Raw genomic sequence first — 23,773 nt, 5'->3', positions numbered from 1 at the left:
CAACATAATTTAATTTGATTATTCAATGCACAGATTCACGGTAGTGTTCATTATTGAGGAGACTAGGAGAGTACATAATTGACACGGAAAAATAATTTCAAATGATGGTTCAAGATACACACATACAGTCTCTAGTTTAACAGGCAGTGTATAGAATGAACAGAGGCAGCATTCCCACAATGGTTCAAACAACAGGACCACCAAGAAATTATTTTCCTGTCAACCGTTTTGAATACTCAACGTTTTGATCACTAGTAACGATCAGCTGATCAGCTATTATAGAACTTTGAACAAAAGAGCATTTGAAAGAAACAAACTTATTTGCAACATTGCGACTTTGAAGATTGAAGTATTGAACAAAACAAGCTATGCAATTATCTTGGTATAATCATCGTATCATTAATCATTATTGAAATTCTTGTATTTGTATTTTTGGTATGAAAAATATCGAAAGTTTTTTTAGTCAACTACAAGTCTGGTTAATATAATACCTGGTCCCACCAAATGGAGCAGCCCCTAGTTTGTTTTCTTGTTAAAAGTAACCCTCAGATTGTTTGACTCCAAACCCAACAAGTTTACTTCCAACCGTTTCACCCGGTCAGCATCCCACACATTATAAACCTCAATCTCACCCCCCATTCACATCTGAAAAACACTTCTCTCTTCCTCTCCTCTTGAAATGGCAGTTGAGTTATTAGGCTTTACAAAGATGAATGATCAGATAGCAATTCAAGAAGCAGCAACAGCAGGAATAAGAAGCATGGAACATTTGCTCCAAACATTATCATCATCATCTCAAAATCATCAAACTCATCATTTAGATTGTAGAGAGATTACAGATTTCACTGTTTCTAAATTTAAGAAAGTTATATCCATCTTAAATCGTTCAGGGCACGCTCGCTTTCGTCGTGGCCCGCCTTCTTCTTCTTCAACAACAACAACTTCATCTTATTCAGAACCTCAATATTACTCATCCCCACAAACTCAAAATTTTACTCTTCCTCAAATTCTGTCACACCCACAAACCCAAACCTTAACACTTGATTTCAGTAAACCTAATAATAATCTTTTAAATCCTAACCTTAAACCCAATTTGAGTAAAGATAGCTTTTCTAGCATGTCTCCACCAATTTCTACTTCTAATACTTCTTCATTCATGTCATCGATTACCGGGGAAGGTAGTGTGTCAAATGGAAAATTAGGTACATCTTCACTCTTTGCAACTCCGGCACCGACGACTGGGAAACCCCCTCTATCTATATCTTGCCGGAAGAAATGTAACTCCGATCATCTATCCGTCAACCGTTGTCATTGCTCTAAAAGAAGGTATTTTTAGCATAGATTAGTAGGAAGTAGCTGTTGGGTTTTTTATTCATGGTCAAAAAGTTTTAGGTTTCGAGTGTTATTGACAGGTAGTTTTCTTGTTGTTTACAGGAAATCTCGTGTGAAGAAAACGATAAGAGTACCTGCAATTAGTTCGAAAATGGCTGATATTCCAGCTGATGAATATTCATGGAGAAAGTATGGTCAGAAACCTATCAAGGGCTCTCCTTACCCACGGTATTATTCTATATCCATTTTTTCAGACTGTTGATTAAGTAAGTGATTTCACTGATCTCAAGGAAAGATTATTAAGTTTTTGTTTTTTTTTTTTTTTTTTTAGAGGGTATTATAAGTGTAGTACAATGAGAGGATGTCCAGCAAGGAAACATGTAGAAAGAGATCAAACTGATCCAGCGATGCTGATTGTAACTTATGAAGGTGAACACCGTCATTCTCAAGCTGCCGGGTCAGATGCTTTAAGGAATAATATGGGACACGTGTTGGAATCTAGTGTAAAATGTTGACTTAGATTGAAAAAGTTTGATGTAAATTAATGAAAAATTCGGAATGGAAATGGGACGGATAACTTTTTTTTTCTCTCGGGGTCTTCGGCCTACTTTTCTTTAGTCTTTGTTCTTTATTGTCTTTTCAATTTTGTTCGTTGTACTTTAATGGTGTTTATTTTATTGGAATTGAAGTTGAAATTGAGCTAGATTTGATACTTGTTTTGGAATCCGATCTTGAATTTTGATGAGGTCAAAAGTTAGGTACTTGGATTGTGGGACAGGTTTGATTAAGAAATAGTTTGGAAATGGGAAAGAGTCAAAGTTGATGAGCTGGATGGGACCCTTTAGTTAGCTTGTTTAACTGGTCTTTCGTTGACTAAATCTGCTTTGCGAGCGGTGGGTTTTGTCTTTCTTTTTAGTTTTTAGCACTTTTTCAATGGTCTGGGTCGTGGATTTCGACTTTTGACGTTGGACTTAGTGGACTGTAAAAGAAAAAGCTGTACTGGTGGGCGATGGCCGATGATGAGTTGATATGAATGCATGAAACTGGGAAGGGATCAGGGACCATCTATCTATAAGTTAATAAGCTTTATAAATGAACTAATTAACATACTAATAATAATTTTTTATTTTATTTCGATTGCCAAGCCTGAAATTAAATTAAATAAGATCAAGGTAACTCATTGATGCTAGTGGGTTCGAACCCAAACCAAATATAATACTATATTAGGATCTGAATACAATGGAAATATAAGATACACATGGTTTGTGACTTTGAAGAAATCGATATAATCACATTAAGTGTCAAACAACACAAATTTTGAGTTTTGCTCAAATTATTTTGGAATTCTATAGAATTTTGATGTATTTCCGACTAAAATATGAAATTTTCATTTTCCGACCCTATATTATTATTTCGATACCGTTTTGATTTTTTTTAAACTAAAATATTTGACGAAAGTCCGAGATTCCATTCAAAATCACGAACATGAGTTTTTGTTTGATCTTATTATTGTGCAAATGGCAAAATTTAGTGTTACTATATCCAATGATCTGCCACAAACTGCCGTCTCTATTTAGTCATCACAAACATCCAACATTATGGCATTTTCATTCCGACAACAATTTTTCAAGAGATCACCTACCCATCCTAGAACACGCTTAACTAAGGAGTTCCTAGGGAAAATGTATCCAAACAATCTAAAACAATCTGAAAAAAGCCGTGACCTTAGGATTTGGCAGATCAAATATTTATTTGTTAGATCTTGAACAACTTTCGAGGTGCTAGAATGTATATATGGTGCAACCCTCACCTCACGGTAGGGGTGGGCAATGGGCCGGGTTGGGCTAGCCCGGTTCTAAACATTTAAAAGACCTTTAGATATTAAGGTCGGGTTGGCCCGACCTTAAAGTCAGCATAGGGTCGGGTCATAACTCTAAATCTCAAGCCCTTACCCTACCCTAAGCCCTCTTTAAAGACTTTAGGGTCGGGTTTTAGGGTTGAGCCTATATATTTTCTTCGTTTTACAAATGCCATTTTTCAGACAAAGATTATTTTTTTGGTTTCTGTGTTACAAATTTTTGCTATGTATTTCGCTTTAATAGTGTAGACGGAAGCCTTTAGTTCTAGACTTGGCTTGGATGTGAATAAAAATATAATTTATAAGAAGTAAGTGGAAAAATAAATTGAGAATAATAAGTTTTAGACTTTGATTTGATGATCAAAGGAATAAAGTCTTATTTTTATTAATTAGTGCTCATTGTTCTTCATGACCGCTAGATAGGTTGACAAGTTTTTGTTATATAAAACAAGTTATTGAAAGTACCTTGGGTGTAAGTGATAAATTACTGAAAGGACAATGTTATTTTAATTTAAAATATTTAACAAAAGAGTTGGACAATTATGAGATGCGTGTATTTATAGTGAAAATGTGAAACTATAACTAGGGCTTGGTTAGAAATTTGAATTAGGGTCGGGCCTATGTTTGAGAATCTTAGCCCTAGCCCCGCCTCTAGAAGGCCTTAGGGTCGGAATTATTCCGCCTTTTAAACTCTGTGAGGGCTTTAGTTGTGAAGGCTTTATAGGGCTTAGGGTTGGGTCGATTAGGGCCGGATTAGAATCGTTAGGGCCAAATTCCCACCCCTACCTCACGGGATAGGCAACTTTCAAGTATCTATATAACAAAGAAGGGTGGTGTGGAGGCCGTAAGGCCTCTATTCTATGGTCCAAATACCTTCTCAACATTTCATGTTGCTTGTGACATGGCTAATCCAAGTGTTTTAAGGGTTTATGCAATTTGTTAAACTAAATCAGTACTATAGAATTTATCTAAAAATCACCCAAAAATCAACAATTGCGGTTGAGTTTCTAAACTGTTGGGCCTCCAAATTTGACACAATTGGCTAGATTTTTTGGGTGGGCAGTTGAGTTTTTTTTCATTAGGCTTCTACTTGGATGCACGTCGGGGCCGAAATTGTACGTATCTATGCAGTACCGGGTGGATGCGCGTCAGGAGCACTAAAAACGCGCGTATCTGTGCAGTACGGCACGGGCTATACTAGTACCATTACAATATAAATTAGAAGACAACGCCATCAATATACGAAGTTACGAACTGTGACCGTCATGTGAAAAAATTACAATTAATGTTGGTGGTTCTAAATGTCTAACCAGCTAGATTTCTTAGGTTTCAAACTGTAAGGAAAAAATATTGATTTCTGAGCATCTCAACCACAGGGATGACTACACTAATCTATTGTTTAATTCTAGTTTAATTCTCTACACTAGTATATGAGGCGTGAGTTTGAGTTACCCAAGTTTTGAAATCCAAATTTGTAACATTTCTCCACTGGGGATATCATCCTATGCGTTATAGTGTCTAGTGGGAATTGTAAAATCCTAATGCATATGTGGACCAGACTAATCACTCATCTGTGTAACGACTAGGATAATCATTCATCTCTATAATTACTACACTAATCTCTAGTTTAATTATAGCATTCTCTATTTCGATATCAATCAATGAAATAATCAAACATTTGAACCCTATGCAATGAAAAGTTAAACCTAATTAAAACACAAGAATTCCTCACCAAATCTTCATTATAACCCTCATGATGGAGATTTAAGGCTATTTGTTTTTTTGGGTTAAGTTATAAGAGGGTCTTATAAGATGGTCTTATAAAGTGGTTTGTTTTTTATTTTAAGTTCCTCTTATAAGCACTTGTAAAAATAGAAAAAACAAATACATGACATCTTATAGATGGTTATTTAACAAATATAATCCTACTTTACATCATATTTAACTTGAATATATTAATTTGAAACAAACGTATAGTTTGATTTTCGGTTTCAAATCAATTTTGATAATTAGAATATCGATTTTAGGAAACTACCTTAATTGGCGGCGGTGGTGGTAGTGGTCTTAATAACACGGTGGTGGTGATAGTGGAGGTGATGATATTGGTTTTAATAGTACGGTGATGGTGGTGGTAGTAGAAGTGGTGGATGTCTTAATAGCACGGTGGTGGTAGTGGTGGTGATAGTCTTAATAGTACGGTGGTAGTGGTAGTAGAGGTGATGATATTGGTCTTAATAGTACGGTGGTAGTGATGGTGGTGGTGGTAGTGGTGGTTTTAATAGCACAGTGGTGGTGATGGTGGTGATAGTCTTAATAGTACGGTGGTAGTGGTGGTGGAGGTAATGATGGTGGTGGTGGTAGTGGTTGTGGTGATGGTGGTGGTGGTAGTGGCGGCAGTGGTGGTGGTGGTGGTGGTAGCGAGTGGTGGCTAGGGTAATAGAGCTATTTGGAAAATAAGATAATGAAAAATGAAGAAGAGAGAAATGAGGCTAGGGGTATATGGACGGGGGTGTTTGAGTCATTTTTCAAGTTATAAGACTTATATAATTGAAATAGATCCAATTTTGGTACTTATAGAATTGAAGCCTCTTATAAGACATTTCTAGTAGAATGCCTCTTATAAGAGGCAAAAAACAAACAAAAAAAATGTCCAAAATCACTGGGCCACATCTTATAAGAGGTTATAAGACCTCAAAGTCTTACAAATGGCCCCTTAGCCTATGATCATTAGAATTACTTCAAAATAGTAAATAATAAATAACACGATCAAAATAATGTAGAAAGAAAGAGTTTTTATTGAAGATCGAAGAAGAAGAAACTCCAAATGTAGGCTAAAACTATAATTCCAAACTATGAACAATTAAAATGAATTATCTACAATCCTTTAGTTATGATTAAGGTTTCTATATATGGTTTCCAAGAATGTCTAAATACATGCCTAAGAAAAAGAAAAAAAAATCCTTCTTAGGTAAAACCCTAACTTAGCTAATTATGGTTAGTCCATTGTGGTTTGAACATGTCCTAATTTTCACCTAAAATTTTGTTCACCGAATCGTTTGAAACCATATACCGTTGCATAGAGCTTGCCGCACTAATCTTTTTGATAAGTCGTACGTTTAAAACGGAGTCTTAAGTCGAAAGATATGAGGATTCACTACACCATAACACCTTTTTTGTGACAGGTGCCTTTCTAGATTTGTGACACCAAATAGGCGTCATAAAATTTGTGATGGCAAATTGCCGTTATTATTGTTGTTTGGCGTCACAATAAGTCAAAAAATATAGTTTAGTTTATTTTTGAAATTCGTAGAAAATAAAGTGACGGCAAAGAGGCATCAGTTTAAGAAAGATCCCAAGGCACGTGTTTGGCGTGTGCGACAAGATGAGGCGTCAGCTACCCATCTCTGCGATTTCTCCTCGACTTAAAATTTTTTAGCACAACAGAGAGAAACCACTTCCCCCTCAAACTCCGCCTGATCTCTTCTCCACTTTCTCAATCTATTCGAATTCCACCACCTTTTCGTTCATCTTTTCCAAATTTCGATGAAAGCGGACTAAAGGAGGTAGTTTGTTCATCTCAAATTCTTCTTCTTAAACAAAGGTGTCATCTTTCCAATAATTTAGTGTTAGTTTCTATGAAGATCAGTTTTGTTTTTCGCAATTTTGGTTTTTGGGTTTGCAAATCTTGATTTCGTTTTCTAGTGTTTATAATTTCTTGTTGAATGAATTTGTTTATAATAGTTTCCAAGTTCGACTTACTGCACTACTATTGTGAAAGTTAGACTTGTCAGTTTTTTAGAATTTTCATTTCATTTCATTTTTGTGAAGTGGGTGTCTTTCACTTCATTTAGAATTTTGATTGAGTTGGTTAGTTTAAACTTAAACTTAACGTTGGCTTGCAGAACAGAAGGTAAAAGTTTCATCTGTGCTTACGTCCTGATACAGATACACCCATAGTTAAGTATCTAAGCTAGGCACTCTCCTCTAAGATACTAAGTTAGATGCTTTTATATGCTTGTTGGTTTGTTGGTTTCAGTTTAATTAATTTTGGTTGTAAATTTATTAGGTTGAGGAATTAAAGCATTATTGCCCATTTCGATCTTGTTGTATTTTCTCTGCTGAAGTTGGTTGTTTTGTTTATAATATTGAAATTGTTGAGTTAATTTTGTATCCTGCTGAAAGATTAGAGATTTGTGTGTCCAATTATCATCTCAGATGCTTGTCTTCTATCCCCAAAAAAAAAGAGTAGAGATTATCTGGGGCATGCATGAATGTTGGTTTTATTTTAACATCTGCGCTCCTTTTAATGTTTTACTTTAGTTTCATTTTGTATCTTGCCCTATATTCTTTAGTGGCTTATGCATTGAACACTTGGGAAAGTAATTATGGATCGTGTTTGGATAACATCTATTAATTCACTTATGTATATCACCAAATGTGCCCCTTGTTTTTGGGCTTTAAGGCTACAATGACAATTTTTGAGAGAAAATGTTGGGCTTCTTGGACCGAAATGAGTTGTGGTGATTTTAGCTGGTTTCATGATATTTTTTTCTTTCCTAGGTTGGTTTTAAGGTAGGTTACATTGATCGCCCGTGTCGGACATGGATACGAATTGTCGGACACGGCAAAATATCAAAATTCGAGGTAAATGACATGCAATATGTGTCCGACACAGACACGTGGATATTGGATTTGGTAGAAGTTTATTTGATTATTGGATATTGGAGGATATATGGATATAGGATATGTTTAGGTGGGTTGTTAATTTGATCTTGGAGCAATAGAAATGTCAGTAAGGTCTATGTTTATTTAAAAGAATTAGTTTAACTATTCTTCATTGAATTTGAGTAGAGTTTTATGCTAATTGAAGTGGTTCACCTAAGAACTGTCATTTAGTTTCATTTGGGTTTGAGTTCACTAGTACTTTGCTAGGGAGTGTTATGGCACATTTGATTAGATTAATTAATCTTTTTCCAAGAGGTGTTGTCTGGATATGAATATATGGTTGTATCCCCTACATTATCATTAATTAATTTATTCTTCCCATGGTCTATCACTCTATCATATGCAATCTCAGTGTTATGACTTAATTGTTCTTGTTTGGAAGGTACAAACCAAAGAGCATACCAAACATAATTTAGATATCATCGGCAAGTGTCTTAGGATAATATATTTCCTATTAATGATGGTTTGCTTCCATTTCATTGAGTTATACAAGTTGTGTTCTCTTTGTACTTGTAGGACCCAAAGAGGGTTTTGTGGATGCAATTTGGTGATCGTTATGCCCAAGGCTCTTGGCCATTTATTTTCTTCTCTTACTTGGCTGCTAGTACTTCCCTAATTTAACGGGGTGGTGAGGTTGTAAACTAATAACCAGATGGTGAACACTTTAGCAATTGCATTGGCATTGTATGTAATGTGTGAACTTTATTAGAAGGTGCTTAATTGTTAAATTTATGTGTGCCCTCTTTTTCATATGGTATCATTTCATTTCCATCCTATTCATTGTAGATCTATAATTTTCTAAAATAGTTTTTGAAGGCCACCTTTACCTAGCCCTAAACATACTATACTATGCCTATATACAGGATATGCAAGGTCAACTTGGTTAACTTCCTTAAATTGCATTGGCATAGTGAACTATATAAGTAATTACTACACTCTTTACTTAAAAGATCATGGACTTGTTATAATTATTATAAATAATTTAGTTTATCTAGTATTTACTCAGTGCAATTAAAAGCTATGGAATTGGTTTTCATTAGTTGTTTCATATATAATAGTTACTTTGTTATGATTTGGTGGGTGTGCACTGAACGTAATATGGTTGATAAGTTAGACTTCTAGCTTCCTTGGTCATGCGGCATGCGGCATATTGCTTGTAACTCTTGACAACACATGCTTAGAGCATGTATATTCGAAGTATTGGTGTCAAGTTCTTTGACATTTGAATTATATCCTTGGGTTCAGCACCCATATCGCATCCTGTATTTAGTGTTATCGTATGCTTTATTTTGATTTGGGTGTTAGTTCTTATTGTTGATTTTGGCCTCAATTATTTTACTGGTTGGGAAGTGTTGCTGGGCTGCAGTAGAATTTTATCTGTTTTTGAATGTTCAACGATACCCTCTATAATCCCAAGCTAACACTACTACATAAATTGGTTTTTGAGATTCATTGCAGCAAATTACCTTAGGTCCCAAAATAGCACTTTGAAACATTGATGGTGAAAGTTCCATTGGAAAAAAATGTTGTTTGGTGGAATGTTTTCTTAGAGGTTCAAACATATATTCTATTTCTTGAAATGTGTCCTATGGTTATATTCTATCGGTCATGTGTCAGATCTGGCATCTGAGTATAATACAACCAGTGTCGCCTCTAAAATCTTTCTTTTTGTTGGGTTTTTCACTTTTCCCACAAGGACCCTCCATCGAGTGCAGAAATCCTTTTGCAATCTTCATATATATTGTGAGTAGGGAGCAGCGTTCCAGTCTACTTTCATAGCCCTAGTATATCCTAGATATGAATGAATAAAACTGAATGTCAAGTGAGCGAGAGAAGGTTACGATGTTTGAAGAATAAAAAACAGTAATTATTTTTAGCTTCGTGTTTCACAGTTTGAAACTTGTAGTTTTCTGTTTGTGATAATTTATATAGATTATAGATATCTATGGATTAAGTATGCTTGCTCTAAATTTTATATTTATCTTCATTTATTTCCACTTGGTTTAATCAATTAGATTTTTTTAATCACTTATTTTTAATTAGTTAAAATGTCATACTAGGAAAGGATCTGTCAAATTGTTGGTTAGTAAAATTCTCTATGGCTTCTCTCACAGATCACGACTTGCAGCTACGAGTGTTTCAGTGCTTGCTTCCGGAGAATCTGAAAGAAAAAAGAGTCGCAGGGATGTAATACCGCTCCTGTGCTCCATCTTTTTGGCCAACCAAGGAGTTGGTGAGACATCTGGAGAGGGGAAGTTGTTGCCATGGTATGTAATTTTGTTGGAGTAACTACTTTTGTAGTATGATTGTCATTGTAAGGAGACATCTCTTCTGTTTCGAAAATCGCCCATGCAGGATTCTTAGAGTAACTGTTTTGATATTGTGATGTAGGATGATGAGGCTGCTCATTGCAAAGGAGAGTGTGAAGCAGAAGATGATTATTGAAGCTTATGCAAAGATCGCTTCTTGCATTCCTTTCAACAGAAAGGTTTGTACATTCCTTTATTTGTTTCAAGGGTATTTTGCATCTCATAATTCCACTAAAAATAGTTTCTCTCATGGGTCGGTAAAATAATGGGGAAGCAATCACTTGCTGTCTCCCAGATTGCAACTTGGAGGTTCTTGTGCCGGTGCTGGAGAGATTTGTGGTTAGCATCCTATCCTGGGTTCTTTTTAGTGGGTGGTTATGAAACATGAGTTCAAGTTGCAAAGGCATCATTAACTAGTAATATGAGCAGTTGGTTAAATAGCTATCCTAAAATAAAATGGTCAATTCTTGTAGTATGGCCTTGTGGCTTCTGTACCTAAGTACCTTGTCCTACTCTAGACGTGCTCATTTATTGGTTTTAGATGGTTCACATGTCAGAATTTTAGAGGTTTAGGAATGCTGAAAAGGTTCTACTCTTAACAGTCTAAATGCTAGTAAATTTCATTTTTTTTGTGAAATCATGCATGTGGCAGAGTATATTATGTTACGACTGCACGGTTAGTGAAAATTGTGTATATTGACTAGTCAATAGTTTGTTTTAGTGGTTCCTTAGCTTGTATTGACTAAGGTCTAGTTGAAATAATTTTTTTTCTTTTTATGAAGGAAAAATGAACATCACCGAAGATCCGTAGTTGCCCGGCTTGGTCCAGGTGTATGTTTTAGAGCGAGACCGCCAGGAGAATCGTCAAGGACCCCATGCTCTTGCTTCTTAAGATGTGATCTTGAGTTGTTGTATAGGAATTATATTGAAATAGTATGTTGGTAGATTATGCTATATCCATACATCTATATCTTTTAATTTACATGTTATTCATTAAGTGATATATATACTTAGTCAAATTTTGGTGATGGTTATTCATTAAGTGATATATATATACTAAGATTTTCTTTGTGTATAATTGCTTGTAAAGTCTTAATTATATTATGTGTTTGGGGTTTATGTGGTTGTATTTATGCAGGCAATTTCAGGGGGGGAAAAAATATAAATATATATTAGGATGGAAACCAAAAACAAATATTTTTTTTTAAAATAAATAATAATTTGTGACGCCTGACAGGCGTCAGTAAGCATTTTAAAAAAAAAAAAAAATGCAAATTTAGTGACGGCGTAGAGGCATTAGTAATGCACATTTAGTGACGGTGTACAGGCATTAGTAATGCATATTTAGTGACGGCGTCATGCAAGTCGATAAATATGTCAATTAATGACGGCAGTTTAGGCGTCACAAATATTTTTGACACCAACACAGACGCCTAAATTCCAACGCCTTGTAGGCGTCACAAAAAATAATTCTGACGCCTCCTAGCCGTCACAAAAGTGTTGTTTGGTTGTAGTGATTTGAAGTTTTGTTGGCTGTCTAACATGGTTTGTCCGGAAATGGCTCGATTTGGCTAGGGCTTGACTTGGCCCTCCTTTTGGACTATAATCACTATATCAAAAGGGCTTTTGCTCCAAGCTATTTTTCGGCCTCTTTATATTCTAAAATGTTGGTTTTGTTGAAAATTTAGGCAAATATGCATATTTTACCCTCGAACTTGTCAAGTTTTACCACTTATTTTACCCCACGAAAATTTAGGCAAATATGCATATTTTACCCCACTAAAGTTCAGGCAATTTTAACCCTGTACTTGTAAAACGCATCCAGTTCCATTTTTCCAGTTCATTTCTGGCACCGAAAGACTTATGTGGATTAATTATTTTCTTATATGGAATTTCTAATTTTGAGATGTGTCAAATTCTTGCACAGTCAGCATAGTCAACACACTCCCGATCAAGTCAAGTCAACAAAAACACGAGAACACCATATGACCTACCAACAAAACCACTTCACATGCCAATAAAAAATCATTCCCTCTCATATTTTCTATTCCCAAATACCTAATTTGAAACCCTAATTCGCAAATGTTCAAATTTCTCCATGGAAAATCTAAATTGAAACCCTAGTTCACTAAAAATCAACAATTTATTCATTTATGCTCAAACTCTTCATTGTTGTTGTCTAACACCTTGATTTAGTTTTTCCCAGGAATGACTCGATTTGGCTAGGGCTTGACTTGGCCCACCTTTTGAACTATAATCACTATGTCAAAAGGGCTTTTGCTCCAAGCTATTTTTCGGCCTTTTAACATTCTAAAATGTCGGTTTTGCTAAAAATTTACTATTTTAAGTATCAAAACTTGCAAAACTTGCAAAACATGCAAAACCGACTATAATTATTCTACACTAGTATATAGCCCATTTCAAATTATGCCTAAAAGAACCCCAACCAACCGAATGATAAAAGCTCAGCCCACAAAACAGCTATTGTTGATCAATTCAACAATGATTCAGTTCTCTTTCAAATTAACATTTTAAACTGCACATATCCTATGACTTTAGATTTGTCATGTTATAATTTGTGAGAAATATATATTTGTAGCCACCAGATGGAGCCCTACGGGCCCCACACCAAGCATTTTTATTAGATACTAGGAGTTGCCCGTGCTTACGGCCCGGCGATGAACAGTCAATAAAAAGACCCTCTTTTTACCCAGAGACCCAAACCCAACAGCTTTTGTTGACTTGTAGGTCTACCATCACACTATTTGAGCTCACTTGAAAGTATCATGTCACAACTTGTGAAATACAATGTTAGCCGCCAGATGGGGCCCTGCGACCCCCACACTAAGCCTTTTTACTAGATAGATTATTAAACACATAATTATTGACCCAAACAAAATGATATTAAAGGGTAATTGTATAATTTCGGATGCTTATCAACGTCAGAGTTTTAAAATCATGTAATGCCACATTTAGAACTCAATATAGGGCATCACTTGGACTACCATCTAAATCTTTTTCAAAATATGTGCATCGATCCGAGATGAAATTTTTTCCACTTGATTAAGAAATTAATAGCTATTACTTATGGTTTGTATCCCCTAGTGGGAGGGTATTTTTGACAAAATAAGTTTGTGGACATGCAACTATTTGCTGTCCACAAGACCTCAAGTGTTGACTGGTGGAGAGGCTGCCCGGAAAAACTGTTTATCTGCCCACAAATTGTTTGACCCAATCAAGAGTAGATGTTTGTGGACAAGTTTGTCCACAAATTCGCTCTCTCTATCTTTGAGATTAGGGCGGGATCTAAGCTTTACATCTCATATTGTTTGTGCCCTGATTAGAAGTTTAAATAGCAATCCAAACAAACAATTCAATCTAAGTAGGCAAAGATGGAGCACACCCTAACTAAACTAGTCTATCCTAACACACACCTCTAATCAAAGTATGAACCACACTCTCTAAAATAATATCAATTGAAATATGGAGTAAGGGATATCGAGCACTCCTTAACATGGTGAAAATAAACACAAGTCATTAAGAAAGAGAAAAAGCTATATACAATAATGAGAGTGGGATTTGATTGATTGATTGGACTTTATACTAGTAAAGCAAATAAACTTAACTAAGATGTATGAAGATTGATAAGAGAATGGAGAGAAGAACTTAACCATCGGAGATTACTTCATTAATAGACTAAGTTAAAATCGTTTGCAACACATATATTTTATTCTAACACCAATTGATTTACAACCTAATGATAGCAGAACTCATCTGTGTATGATTTGATTCAACTTACAAATTGTTTTACAACCTAAAAAAAAAAAAATCAAACAGCTTACATGTTTACTCAACATCAATTGCTTTACAACTAACCTAATGTTTGAATAAACTAATCTCCTAGATTCAATTCTCTGTGTCTATGTCAATTAGGGCTGTCAATGGGCCGGACTTGAACAGGACTCACCTATGTCTAGGCCTCGGCCTAAATTATATTCACATTTAGAAGGTCTAATCCCGGCCTAGGCCCTGTTGGACATGATCGGATTTGGGCCTGGCCTAGGTCTGATAAGATTATATGGAAATAGTTAACTTTTTTGTGATTTATCAAAAAAGAAATTGAAATTGGGTATAGCAAGAGTCGAACCCATATTTTATGGGTGGCACTACATCACTAATCCACAAAGCCTCAAATTTTTTATGTATATTAATAGTTGAAAATGTACTAGTATTTAATTGAAAAAACTAACTAAACTACTTTAGTTTTCGGACCGAGCTGTTATCGGACCGGATAGGAGTATATCTAGAACTGGCCCAATGGTCTTATCGGACAATATTTAAGATCTAAATCCCTATCTTATTGGTTTGGATTCAATTGGGCCTTGGGCCTAGCCCAATCCATTGACAGCTCTAATGTCAATTGAATTTAGGCATGTAGAATTACTAAGTCTTTCTATCTCTATATGGGCTTAGCAACTCATAGATTATTCGCCTACTTTCTATCCTGTCTCTATATTATCACGAGGAAGGCCATAATAAAATAAGGAAACAACTCTAAATTAATCTACTAATTGATCAAGTCCTCACGGATGCTTCATTTAACTCCCTGCTATGGGGTGATTAGCTCATGATCATTGGACTAAAAACAATAATGGAATGGAATAACATAATAAAAGACATGAATAAAACTACTTAAGAATACAATAATGGAAAACAAAATGGAATTAAACTAAGAATTGAAATTGCCTAAAAAACTATGTACATGGAAAAAATTCTAGTCCCCAACCTATTTATAGAGAATATATGGGAGGAAATACAATGTTATAATCATAACTAGATACATTCTTTAGGAGCCAAGTAGAGTAGAAGAAGGATAGAGTAAAACTCTTTATCTTTATCTTCAATCAACCATCTTTAACTTCTTTTGATTTCTAGAAGGTCCCAAATTAAAGGAGGTATAAACCCTAATTAGATTAGAAACCCTAAACGGATAGATCTTGTGGGCTAACTTTTGCTGATTCGGACATGTTACGGAATTTTGACCAAAATTTCTCTATCAAATATTGTCTTGTGACAATTTATAGAGTAGAACTCGTCGTGCTGATCGTTTTGATAGGTCACACGCCTCAAACGGACTTACAGTTTAAAAGATAAGCAATTTGAAAGTTTTACCTCTCCTTTTCACGTATAAGGATTTATTTGACTCCGGTTTAACCTGCATTTGACCCTGCTTTTAAAGTTTGACTTTGACCTTCTTGGGCTTCTCTTTTGCCCCTAGGCTTAGCCTACACCATATTCCTTGCTAAAATGTCAGTTTTTGCTGAAATTTCACGAAATAAAAGATAAAACCTACAAAAATAAATAATTAATGTTTATTCATTATATTTATTCACATAATTGGTCTAAATGGGTCATTATTAGGAGGCTAAATAAACACTTTAGGCGCTTATCATGCCCTCATTGGAGATGCCTTGAAAAGTATACCTAAACACTCTTACAATTCCAGTTAAAGGAAAGTTTTTTCTTGCAATCTTATGTACTTAGGAGAAACTAAAAGTTAGGGATATGCATGGGTCGATTAGGTTCAATTTTGGGCTGAAACCGAAATCCGAACCAACCTTATCAGTTTAGGTGTTACACGAACCGAATCGACACCCAATGCTTAACCGATGCAAAATCAAACCGAATTATTTCTATAAAACCGAAAAACAATTCGAACTAATAATTTTTTGATTAACCGACCTCAACTAAAACCGTACCAAGTGCAGTTAGCATTGGTGATTGATATATTGCGACTGTTGTATCCTGGGATTGTGTGGTTTGTTTCCACATAGAACAAACGCGAAACAGCCTTAATGAGAGCGGTCTAGTCCACGCTTACGCCTTATTTGTATTCACATTTTGTTCTTTGTTGCAGCAATTGTTTCCTATCAATAACTAATAGTCTATAGTTAGTTTAATTTCTGAATGTGTATTAGTTTTCTGGGATAATATTTCTTGCACATCTTAAGTTTGAATGTTTGATCAAGTATTGATGAAATTTAAATTACTTGTAGTAGCTACTTAGCTTGATGCCCTCTCCAATTATCTAACCCTTTAATTTTTTCTTCTCTTCTTTTTCTATTTTTAAAGAAAGAGTTTTGCTGGGAAAACAAAACGGCAAAGAATGCTGGTAAATGTGATTATGTGACTGCATTCATTAGTATTAGCCTAAGAACAACCAAGTTTTTCAAGACCATCAGCCACATAATTTCCTTTTCTGTAAACTCATTTGATTTTAAATGAAGTGTGAGAGAGAAGGACCTCCTGAACATCCATGAGTATCGATATTATTTCCCATGGTATAATCTGTTTGGCCCTGTAATGCATTGAAATATATATTGGGAGTCAGTTTCAGAGATGACATTTGTTAATCCCAATTGAGCAGCTAGTTGAATACTAGTTATTCACAGATCGAGCAGTAAATTCCGATGGTAGAACCCCATCCCCATCTGATTGGTGCACAGAAACCCAACAAAGCATTCCTTAATACGCCACTAGCAGCTGCAGGCCAGCCATGGACATTGAATTTGAGATAGTGGAGAGGGAAAGCCGAACAAAAATTGTATAATTGTATGTTTTTATTTTTAACAAATGGGCCTGGATGGTTTAATCGCATAAAACCCGCAAATTCTCCTTGTGATTTGTGATAACTTTTGAGGCTTCTTCCTGGCTGGTGGTATATGAGTTAGGAAAAAATTCATATTTATAATATCGTGTAGGAGTTTACACAGCCCAACTTGAGCTTGAATGTCTCGCACGTAAGCCCTGAAATCAAAATCAATCCAAGAGACAACCCTAGCTAGCCTTGCTCATAATTGTTTGTCCATTGGACACATATATGCTCAAGCCCAAATGAAGAAACAGACAGTGCAAATGAAAGATCAATTTGGGACCTTGGATCGCTGTGGTACACAAACAAATTATGAGTAATATGCTATCGTAATTAGAAATTATGAACATTGGTCAGGGTGACAACTTCAGAGCGGAGTGTATGGCTATCATTGTAGGTGTTGAGACGGCACTGGGAAGAACTTGGGGATCGAAACTGATTTAGAAGCGGCAGCTTGAGCCTTCGATAGTGGAGATATTCCATGGATGTTGCAGCTTAGATGGAGTATGTGTACAGAGAGCCTACAGAGGTGGAAGATTACTACAATATGGAGGGAAGGGAATTTTACAGTGGATTTGCTTGCCAAACATGGTGTCACTTTAACGACAAATGAGGTGTGCACCACTGTTGGTCGACCAAATTGGCTACGTAAATGGAAGACCCTTTCCAACTCTTTTTCGGATTTTTCTGAAAATACACTATGCCATTTTTTTATTATGGATAGAGCTATGAAATGTAGAGCAAGAAATAGGGGACAACACGCTGTTCACCCTATACAAAACTCCTTTTGTACTTTTTTTTAAAGTTTTAATATATTCTTACCAAACAAAAAAAAATGGAAATAAACTGAAGGTGTGTATCAGTGTATGGGCTTGGCTTGACTGCTTGAGTAATCCATGGATGGTCAACAACAAGAAATCAGTCACAGTCACTAGAAAGGGCTTTGCACGAAACAGTTGACAGTGCGGGCTTACCCTTCGAGCAGGTTGTTTACACTCTTCGGTCATGTGATCTGCTATTGCCGTTGGGTAAATTCACTCTTGCGTCAACACCCTCCTAAAATGAGGCAAATCAACAAAATGTTTGCTGCCAAGACCAAATTCCAAACTACGACGATTTGATTAGATTTCCTTCCAATGAAAGTCTGGATCTTTGTTTTTTTTATGGCATTGTACTTGAGGGGAGCTTTTGTCCTGTGTATTCATAATAAATCCTACATTTTATAGTCAGCTATAATTTTCTGACATGTGCAATCTAGAGATGGGCCTCACCTTCCTGCATATACAATTCAAATTTGCAGGTTTGATCCGGAATGCAGCTGATCCAAGTCCTCATCTGGTTTGGACTTTGGACTGTGGATATTAAACTTTGGACCCTAATCACTGAGTGGCCGGGTTGGATATAAGTTTACATTTTCCACAATTACACGGACCGGATCTGAATTAATCTATAGTTCTATACCCACACGTTTTTGAGTTTTTCATTCATTTTTTTGAATGAAATTTATGTGAAAAATGATTTCAATTCAAGAATTAACTTTTACCAATATGTTGCTTCCCGATTACAGCTCTGCTTATTGAATGTTGGTTGTATTTGGTTCATGGAATAGGATTCCAGGGAAAGCAAGAGAGAATAAAAGTTTGAGAATGGAGACTGTTAAAAACTGAAGAAGTGACTTCCTTTCCAAATCAAAGAAAATTGTTTTCTCCAGAAAATGGAAAATAGATGGAGAAAAACGAGGGATGGAGTAGAGCCGTTGAGGATAGAATGATAGATCACAAGAGAGAGAACTAGGATCAATTTGGATATCACGAAGCAGGCACAATAGGTGGCTTACAAAAAGGGAGAGGTGCGTTATACATCAGTGCTAATTCAACTCCTTAACATAGAGTTGCTCCTTAGCTCGCACATTGTCAACCTATAGAAAATTTGTGTGGATTAGAGAACTATACCCCTCCAACTGTAACTGCAATTGATGTTTTAGACATAAACATTCCTTCAAAAAGCATCATATCAACCCCCATGCCTAGGTCCACTCCATGATCATTCTCTAGAAGCATGGGATCATTCACTCACATGCAATTGCTAGCAGACTATCATATATTATTATTACCAGTACCGTGATATATTATATTATTAGAGTGATCAACACTATACATGATGTTACCATTACGGATTATATGTCATTGTGACTCCAAACGTTGTCACTTTTGTGGATTCTCCATGTGTGTTAGTGTGGTTCTAGATCTTTAAAGCCTAAAAAATGTGATGAATCTTTTTTATTTTAAGTACTAACCAACATGTTCCTCGGTAATTGAATGGTTTACTTGGATCACTCGCTCACTGCTAATTATATAGAAGAATAGCATTGACTCTGTTACTGCTTTGTATAGGAAGTAGGGGAACCTAATCATGTTTTTCATCTAAATATCCTTTATATTAATCTTTTTGGGATCTTGTAATATGTTACATGGCATGTGCCTCCTTTCACCGTGACACTCTGAGTTTACTGTTGTATTTTGTCCAAATAATAAAAAATGGATATTTTTTTACCTTAAGAACATAATTTGCAAGATGAGGAAGAATCAAGACCGTTGGATGTTAAGATAACAAACAAATGAAGTTGGATATAATGGGCGTGTCTTTGTCAAACATTCCATCTTGCATTGAGAAGTGCAGATGAATTGTTTGGATTATTTTGGCAAACTAATCTACTAAGTTAATTGGTTCTGTCAGACATGGGATGCCTTTATGTTGCACAACTGACCTTCCCTGATTCGATATTCACCTTCTTTAAATCTCCACCATTTACCCTTTTATTGCTTATGCGGTTATGCTCAGAAGTTGAATTTCATATATACTCTTGCCAACTAATTTCTCTCTCTCTCTCTCTCCAAAAGAATAAATGTTCCTCTACAATGGATCGGAAGGTGCTATTCTTTAGAACCTCTGGAGAACAATAGGAATATAGGATTGTCAAAACAGTAATTAAATTACTTTTGCTTTCATAATGGGCACTGATGTTAGAGGGCATGTGGTGGGTTTTAGAGCTGTAACTACGGTAGATTGGTAGTGATGTTAGAGGCATCAAGGCATGTGGTGCATATTAGAGCTAAACCAACTACACACCTTCTAATTTATATCAATCAAATAGTATGGTTTTCAATAATGAAGTTCATTGGATGCTATATATGTAATATGTGGAAGTCCCCTTCACCTTCCATTTAGTTTAAACAAACTATCTCTTTCTCCAACTCTCCAAGCATACGTTATACAGAACAATGAAAGTGACATGAATTGTTCAACCCCCTCCCTCAGCTCATCATCATTAAATATTAACCACCCCACTAATTTCTTAATTTGAATGTCAATGAGACAATAGACAATGACAAACCAAAAGGACATCAAAGTTAAAATGGTTGAGAACGAAAAGTGGAATTTGATTTCAAAATTAAAAAGGGTGAACTAGTATTACCCCCCACTAGATGAGCCAATTAGGATTTCCCCCAACTAGATGGGAAATTAGGGTCTCTCATCTAAATACACACAAAAAAAATTTGGTCAACCCACTTTGACTTTTTTTGTGTGTGTATTTAGAGAGGAGACCCTAATTTTCCATCTAGTAGAGGAAAAATCCTAATTCAAATCTAGTGGGGGGGGGTAATACTAGTTAACCCAATTAAAAATTCTAGAGTGGACCTATTGTAATGCCTCGGATTATTCATCAATCTTTTGAAACTTTATCAATATGGATCTCAAGGTCAATTTTCATAAAAATGTAGTGATCTAAATGTTGCTAACTTGCTATGGGGTAATGGCACACTTAATCCACTGATGAGTCTAGCTTACTTAATCATCCATCCAAGAAGATGCAAGCTTCCTTCCTATTTCTGGATTCGGTACGTGTTCTTCTTCAGATCAGTCGTCTTGGTTAAACTTATTATTTTAATGCATAAAGTAAATGTCCTGGTTAAACTTATTATTTTAATGCATAAAGTAAACGTAAGAAAGAAAAAGTGGACCAAAAAGTGCTTCATCTACACTCAATTTCATGGTTATTATGATGTCAACTGGTGTCTACTCATTTGTCCCATGTTCTTGAAAGGGTAATTTTTGGTAAATTTCGTTTTTATAATAATTTGCTAACCCCATTCCTGGCTGCATACTCCTGTCTTCGTTTGCCAGCGAGATGTCAGATACTTGTTTCCACGCATGAAGTAAAATTGGAAGTCTGACATAGCCGTTATCATGTCACTATATTTATGAACCACCTTTTGCTTTCCGAATTCTATGAGGTTATTTTTTATTCTCTTTATGAGCTTCAAAATTTTATGTTTCCTCAATTTGTTGCAGTCATTTTTAGGTGATTTTACTGTCAAGCCACGCTAGTACACGAAATGCATGGTCCATGAATGACTGCAAAATAGTGGGCAAATTATGTCTACATGCTAAAGATGATGTGCGTCAGAGTGAATATGTTGCTACATAGCCCTTCAAAAAAAATATATGTTGCTACATAGTAGCGTGTTAGCAATGTCCTTAACAATATTAAAACTTTTACTGTCGTTAATCTGTATGAAATAATTAACGTACAGTCCAAGCACTACGATAAGATTAGGAACAGAACTTGAGTTCCTTGTTAATTAAATATGCCCCTTTTAAGTTGATTCTTGAACCCGGGTTAAATCGGGAAGATGTTGAATGCCTTTTCACTTTAACTGCTCACCAGTCCACCGCCTTTCCCTAATAATCACAATTGTAACTTGCGATTCCATGCTTCCAAGCAACCCCTTTAAAGCAAGATCAGTTGGACAAAAAGTAGCAAACTAATACTATTTTCGTATGCTGATTCCTGACTCACATGGAGAGCATGTTACTGTGTTACTATGTTTCTCTTATCATTCAATATTTAGATTCATAGAGGGAGCAGCACAAACAAAGAACATCTCGCCCACCAAAACCATGTGATTTGAGCAGCTTTTGCATATCTCAGATCTGGGTTTTAGATCCATAATGATCAGGCCAAGAGTACGTACTATGGTGGAATGTTTTTTCTTATGTGTCCATAATTTCTTCTTCAAATAATTAGATAAATATAGAATAACTTAAGCGATAGGATTATTTGAGCATCTCTAGTGGACGCATTCGTGGTCGTATTCTTCAAATTTGAAGAAATGCGTCGGAATTTTCCGGAATTTCAACTCTAAGTGGTCACATTTGTGGTCGCATCACCTGTTTGTTTGCAAATTTGGCAATTTGGATGCGGATGCAGAGCGATAATAGTAATGTCGCGCGCCAGTACTAATGTCGCGCCACTTTTTGACTTTGACCACAACAAAGTCGCGCCATTACCTGTAGTGCGCCTCCTACTCGGCGTCGCCACTCTCTAAACGGGCCAAAAAAAAAAACGAGCAAAAAACGGCCGGATTTCTACCTCCTATATCTACACTCATCTCCTTCTTCATTTTCACACACAACACTCTCAACCATTTCACACACAACACTCTCAACCATTTCACACATAACACTCTCAATATCACAACCAAAACAAGAAAGGGGTTCAAGTTAGACAAATAAAGAAAATATTGCTCTTACTAGAGCGTGGATTGAAATTGGAGAAGATCCTATAGTAGGGAATGATCAATCGGCTCAAGTTTATTGAGAACGAATTATGGCTAGAATGAATCAAATTCAAGATTTTGACCGCAACCGTAAGTGGAAGGGAGTCTCACAACGTTGGTCGATTATTTTACTGTTCTTCAACAAATATCATGTTATACTAAGAAAGCTTGAAGAACAACCTCCAAGCGGGTGGGGACATGAAGACATTGTAAGATTCGTTTATACTTCGTTTTATATACTACTTGATATTGATTTTTTTTTTTTTTTTAATAAACGTAGCTTTCAGACGCAGCAACAATTTATGCGGCTACTACTGGAAAACCATGGATATGGCAAGATTGTTATAATCTAGTAAAAAATACACCAAAGTGGCAAAGAACTCAGTTACGCAACGAAACGCTTGCTCCAAGACCAAAGAAGAAAGCAAGATCCGGAGATGTTGAAGGTTTCGATTCTTCACCCTCAACCTCAACCCCTTCAACGCCTTACTCTACCCCTTCACTTTCACTGTACTCGGAGTACGATCCTAGCAGTACCGAAGGTTTTTTGGAAAGGTCAGTCGGTAGAAAGCAGAGCAAAGAAATTGAGAAGAACAAGAAAGTTGCTTCTACTGTTGAGGGTAATGTTGCATCCACTGCTAAAAATATGGACGATTTTCTTGAAGCTTTTAAAGAAAGTCGAAGAAATAAAGAAGAGATTCAAAATGAGTAATTTCAAAGTATGATAAAATTGAAGCAAGAGAAGACACAAAAAAAATTATTTTTGAAGCAAGAAAAACTCCGTGTTAGAGAGGAGGAAAATGAGACTAGGTTGTTAGCAATGTCACTCGACAATGTCAATCCTCGTTTGCGAAAGGTTTTAGAGCTAAAACAAGATGCAATTGTAGCTAAATATGAAAAAAAAAAAAAAAAAAAAAAAGGAGCAAGTAGTACAAATGAAGCTTCCAACAACGAAGAAGCCAATGATGAAGAAAATGATGACTGACTTGATAATTAGAGTAACTCTAGTAGTATGTAATAAGGGTGATATGTAATAGTTATCTTTTATTTATTTATTTTTATTTTATGTTTTTGCAATCATGTATTAGTTGTCGTTCTATTAATAAAAATTGTAATTCATTTGCTAAATCGAAGGAAGTAAATTCTAAATCACACAACATAATAATAATCACACAACATATCAAAATGATCAAATGAACAATTCTAAATCACACAACATAATAATAATCGTCATACAATAACCTCCTAGACTATCCTACATACGCCTCCTCTGTCG

The 23,773-nt window shown here is 35.7% G+C and overlaps 2 protein-coding genes across 2 annotated transcripts; both read left to right on the top strand.

Moving 5' to 3' along the window:
* The first annotated feature begins 567 nt into the window (after nucleotides 1-567).
* On the top strand, nucleotides 568-1,920 carry LOC147509043 (putative WRKY transcription factor 11). The gene is made up of 3 exons (XM_086601351.1): nucleotides 568-1,326; nucleotides 1,435-1,560; nucleotides 1,664-1,920. The coding sequence occupies exons 1-3, from the start codon at nucleotides 680-682 to the stop codon at nucleotides 1,845-1,847; spliced, it is 957 nt and encodes a 318-aa protein (XP_086457477.1). The 5' UTR covers nucleotides 568-679; the 3' UTR covers nucleotides 1,848-1,920.
* Nucleotides 1,921-10,013: 8,093 nt separating this feature from the next.
* LOC147509042 (uncharacterized) lies at nucleotides 10,014-23,482 on the top strand. The gene is made up of 4 exons (XM_086597702.1): nucleotides 10,014-10,102; nucleotides 10,307-10,403; nucleotides 22,778-23,122; nucleotides 23,267-23,482. The coding sequence occupies exons 1-4, from the start codon at nucleotides 10,014-10,016 to the stop codon at nucleotides 23,480-23,482; spliced, it is 747 nt and encodes a 248-aa protein (XP_086453828.1).
* Nucleotides 23,483-23,773: the final 291 nt, after the last annotated feature.

Source organism: Coptis chinensis, chromosome 3 (genome assembly GCF_015680905.1).
Source record: "Coptis chinensis isolate HL-2020 chromosome 3, ASM1568090v1, whole genome shotgun sequence".
Classification (NCBI taxonomy): Eukaryota; Viridiplantae; Streptophyta; class Magnoliopsida; order Ranunculales; family Ranunculaceae; genus Coptis; species Coptis chinensis.
Note: the sequence above shows the minus strand (reverse complement) of the source record. Positions and strands in the feature narration are given on the sequence as shown.